We start from the raw sequence: 5,000 nt of genomic DNA on the forward strand, positions 1-5,000 counted from the left end.
GACTTTTGTTCATGTGCGTGAATGTAGCCGTCAAGTTTAACCACTCTGCACGTGGCTCACGAGAGGCGGAGGTCAAGAGAACCACGTATGGCATAGGCTGCACTCATCGTGTGCGCTCACATGAAATCTACGAGCCACGGCTTTACCCAATATCAAAAAAAAAAAAAAAAAAAAACAGCACCAAAACCAGAAACATTAGTGATCCATTGAAATCCTGACTTCACTTCTGGCGCATCATGGTGGTTGTATAAGCTCTTTTATCTTTTCACGTGGCGCTAGTCCAACCAAATCATGCCCTAATGAAAATGTTGGAAACATTTCAAAGTTTGGTTTGTTTGAAGGTGCAGCATCAAATGAGGCTGGAAAGGACACAAGTGGCACAGATGAAGAGAAATGATGGAAAAATAATGAGCACATATGTTGATGTTTTTGAACTCTCACTTTGAGTCTATCTGTGTGTCTCTGGCCCGTTTGTCCACACCCGCACTGAAGGTCTTATCTCCTCAGTGCCAAGCTGCTTCTCTGCCTAAAAATCAGCAAATTCATCTTTCTGCTCGGAAGCCTCCATGCACTTATCTGTCTTGACCTTCATGGGCCCCTTCCTCTTTTTCACTCAGCCCCTCCGGGCTGCTGGATCAATATTTTGCACAGCATATTAAATGAGCTACTGTATTTAATAATGCATTTGGCTTCCTTGTTGATCTTTTCCTTTTTTATGTACAGGCATGAGCGGGAGCGAGTTCACGCAGATGTGAGATCGCCGTCACGTACGATCATTCATCAAAAATGAATTGATCAATGGGACATTTAGCCTCTAGAAGCAAATTCTGGCTCCATTGCAGCTGGGAGAACTACTGTTTATTATTGCAATGCTTTGACCGTAGTGGTTATGATAAATAAAATAAAAAAGTCTTATACTTACTGTAGCAAGTTCATCAAACTTCCCAAAGAGCTCGTTGAGCAGCTTGACCAATTCCTGTGCCGTGCACTGAGAAGCCAAACTGGTGAAGCCCACGATATCTGCAAACAGTATGCTGGCCAAAAAGACAGGCAAGCAGACATGAAAATGGGATTGATATTTGTCGAGCTCCACAAACAAGAAACATTTCGAACGGCAAGGTGTGCTCGATCCAAATGTAGCACAAGTTGCTAAGTGAACGTTTCTCATTGCTTGAAACCACAAAATCAATCGGAGGTTTTAAGTGAACGCTGCTGGCGAGCTGATTGAGTGAATGTGAGGAAGGTGACGAACACTACTTAGCTCCAATTTCATTTGCTCAGAGGCAACAAAACAAGAAGCAGGAGCGCTGCCTACAGTTCTCTTGGGGACATTTTTATTTTTTGAATTGATTGTTTTTGTATGGACAATACAGAACGTCACTGATCCTCACAAGGCAGATGAACTCGTGAGAATATTGTTTTTTTTAATCTCACAAATCCTTTTCACCAAGCTTCGCACTGCTACATGTGTAAACACGCAGAAGATGTGGGGCGGAGATGTCAAAAAAGGTCCCCAGAAGTATGATCGCTGTTTTGCCTTCATCTGCTGCTTATCAAGCTCAAGCTTTATGTCTACACGCACGATTTTGGAGGTGGGGGAACGAGATGAATCGGAAGAATTATGTGGAAGTAGATGTGTGCCAGAAAGAGGTTTGACCTTTAGCCTTTTGCCAGTTGCATCTTCCTCCGAATGGGGACCGAACTTCCATATTAGCGTTGGCAGTGCAAAAGAGTTGCCGGGCAGTTCCACGGATGCAAACTGGCATCATGACCGCAGTGACATCAATTGATGACATTTGGGGTCGCATAGCGCCACGCGGTGGGCAAACCTGCGTCATTTTCTATTCTTGAGCTAGATGGCAGTCTCAGGAGGCAACGTTTGGCTCATGACGCAGCCACTGGTTTTACCTGACATTGTCGTGACGTTGAATGTAGATCTTGTGAAAGATCCTCTCGGGGGGCTTGAGAAAGTCCTCCTTCATCTCCATGGCAACGTTTCTGGGCAGCAGACTCATTAGAAGACGCTCCTGAGAAGGCAAGGCGTCCAAAGAGCATTCTAGAGGATTTTTTGGAGCCAAAATCAACAACGCTCGTTCTTTTCACGACAATGGATGTGACGAAAACTGTTGGCAAAAAGCTCCGCAGTCGCACGTTGTGTACATACTTCACTGTCTTATTATAGATAACATTTCTCAATAGTGTCCATGGTGAAATTATCTGAACCAATTTGGTAGTATCGACTAAATGCAAAATGCCGTCCTTACTGCAAAAACCTTGGCAAAGGAAATTAAAAACGATCTCAACGTACCCGCTGCACTGTCAAGACATCCATCTCCATAACAACCGAGTAAATTCGGCCAGCCCACCATGACTGTTTGCATTGGAATCGCATTCCTTTCCAACTGCTTCGAGTTTAGCTTGATAAAGGTTCCAAAAACCTTTGCATGGCGGGATGCGTTGCTTCATTGTAAGTTCTAATTTCAAGACTGTCTCTGGAAGATGTGATAGTCAAGGATGGTTCGTATTTAACGCTCAATCAACGGCTGACATTCAAAAGCCGGCCATCTGTTTGCGAGGCCGGCGGTTGATGGATCCCAATCGGCTCCTTTCTTCCACCCGGATCAACTGTGACCTTTGCTCAAGTATGGAGGCCACCAAAGCAATCTGCTTGCGTAATTACCTGTCAGAAGGCGGCCTGTTACCGCTCGGCAAGACGCCACATATCGCCTGGGAGGCGTGCTCGGCCAACAAGAAGGTACGCGCATCCATTCATTGCCAATAGTTACCGTGGACGTATAGCGAGTGACCACCCCCAACAAAAGTTGCCTTTTCCATTTTTAAATGGCGCCAAGGTGTGCATGGAGGGTGCGCAATGTGCATATGCCACAGTAATTGTTGTTTCCTAAAATAGCCGCTGTCATAGTTACCGCCTTCCCGTCGGAAGGTTGTGAGAATGCATTTGCACCTGAAGCCTTAAAATGGAAAAAAACTCCACCGCTTCTCCCGCTGTGTGAACATGCGTGCAAACGTGCGCACCTCACCTGTTTCTCGTTCTCGTCCTCCAGTCTCAGCCGCTCCTCAATGCAGTTGCGGGCCTGCAGGAAGACTTTCCTCTGCGTGCGCTCGGTCAGAATGCGCACAAACACCCCCAGCAAGTTGACGCTGCCGAAAAGTACCGCATTGGCCGCCAACTACATGCAAAATATGAAGGCCGGGCATGAAAAATAAATATGGGTACATGGACACGCGTATGCACAGCTGGAAAACCTAGGCTATTTCTGTTTGTTAGGGTAAAAGCCACACACATTTATCCCAATTGGGCTCTCTCCAAATCAAGTGTAGGGCAGCAATAGTTTGAAGGGTTTTTTTGCTTCAAGAGGACAAGTCGGCTTGTTCAGAAGTGCGTGCGTGCGTGCGTGCGTGCGTGCGTGCGTGCGTGCGTGCGTGCGTGCGTGCGTGCGTGCGTGCGTGCGTGCGTGCGTGTTTTTGCTTGACATGAAAGGCAGCAAAAAACAAGGAGAGGTGGCTTGAAGAATATGCACTGGCAGACAAAGAGCATCATTGATTACGGATCTAAGGCTATTGATCCTGCAGCAGGACACTTTGTTGGGAGGAAGAAGTCTTTGGCCATCACCTTGTTTGAAAAGGGGGTGAAAGGTGAAAGAGATGACGCTTCCTGTACTCTGGGCCTGCAACAAGCTGGTTGATTAGCACACGTTATTCATTATTCGGATGTGCCTGTAAAAATTAAAGTGTTAACAATATGATTCTCAAAGCAATTTCTTGCGGCCAAGTGCTAATATTTGTGGCTAGTAGAAATCAGTCCATCTGTATTACAATCAAAAGGTTCAGAGTTATTGTACACTATACTATGTCTTGGTCTTATAGGTTACCCTCACGCTAAAAAGGCAAAGTATGAATTCATACGAAAGACAGTTTTTTTAATCTACTTCCATTGGAGTTTTGAACTAAATACTTTGAGTTGCATTCCTGTCACTCCACTGCAACCTCGCCAAACAAGTGTGGCGTGGACCAAAGTCATCAAGTTTTCCCGTTCCATAAATGTGGAGGGCATCCTTATGAGTGTCCTACAAGCCCAAACTTGGAATTTTGTTTTGCTTCCAGATTTTGGGGACTCTTGCACGCTTTCAGCACCGCAAGAGGGACAGCTCCGCAACACCGCCGCCTCTTGTTCAGCTGCTCGAACGTGTGCAGCGTTTGTTGAAAATCCCTCGCCAAACATGCACGTCCCTCGATCCCCGGGTTCCAGCATTTGCACCGAACGCAAGGGCTGCACCTACCGGTCTCCACAGCTCCCGCGACCTCCTGCTGACGGACGTGGAGATGACAATAAAGTGGGACGTAGCCAGCATGATGCCGAAGAGCACCGCCAGCAGAGTCCGCACCGGCAGCAGCACGTAAGCCACCAGCGTGACCAGCATGAGCTGCCACACGCCTTGCTCGGGTGCGGGGGCGCCCGCCGCCGCCGGCTCCGACGCGGCAGACGCCAGCGGGAACGGGCAGCAGAGCAGCGCGAAGGTGAAGCTGAAGAGTAGGGCCAGCTTGGCAGTTTGCTGCAGCTGCGTCACCTGCAGGTATTTGACGTTGGTGACGATGAAGAGCGAAAGGAAAACCACGCAGTGCACCGGGTTGGAGCCCTTGGAGAGGCTAAGACGCGGGTTGGAGAGCAGCTCCACGAGGGACAGTGAGGACGCGGCCACGATCAGCACCGCCAGCGCCTTGAGGGTGGCCGTCTGCTCCAGCTTCAGGTTGTAGTTTTGGAAAAGAGCCTCCAGCTCATGGCTGTTGAACTCGTCCTCGCACACGATGGCGTCCAGTGGTGTGGTGGCCGGGCAGCGCGCCTTTCTCCGCCGGCTCTTGACTCTCGGCAAAGGCATCGCCTCCATGACGGGGCCATTCACTAAGTGGGGACGGCTCTCGCGCGGACTCTTCAACTTTCTTGCTCGCACTCCCTCCGGTGCGATCTCGCAATTCGCCCC

General features: G+C 48.5%; 1 protein-coding gene across 10 annotated transcripts in view; it reads right to left on the reverse strand.

Moving 5' to 3' along the window:
• Window positions 1-5,000, reverse strand: part of adcy1a (adenylate cyclase 1a) — a 17,295-nt gene that overhangs the window by 11,633 nt on the left and 662 nt on the right. For all 10 annotated transcript variants that reach the window (XR_011087584.1, XR_011087583.1, XR_011087586.1 and 7 more), the window contains exons 1-4: window positions 4,302-5,000; window positions 3,042-3,191; window positions 1,909-2,027; window positions 923-1,034 (exon numbers count right to left, since the gene is read on the reverse strand). The exon at window positions 4,302-5,000 is cut by the window's right edge. Coding sequence is in view for 6 of the 10 variants with exons in the window: in XM_068652173.1 (XP_068508274.1) it covers window positions 923-1,034; window positions 1,909-2,027; window positions 3,042-3,191; window positions 4,302-4,907 (987 nt within the window). In the remaining 4 variants the exon portion in view is untranslated. The remainder of the gene's footprint in view (window positions 1-922; window positions 1,035-1,908; window positions 2,028-3,041; window positions 3,192-4,301) is intronic.

The sequence above is a fragment of the Syngnathus scovelli genome, chromosome 10 (genome assembly GCF_024217435.2).
Source record: "Syngnathus scovelli strain Florida chromosome 10, RoL_Ssco_1.2, whole genome shotgun sequence".
In the NCBI taxonomy this organism is placed as follows: Eukaryota; Metazoa; Chordata; class Actinopteri; order Syngnathiformes; family Syngnathidae; genus Syngnathus; species Syngnathus scovelli.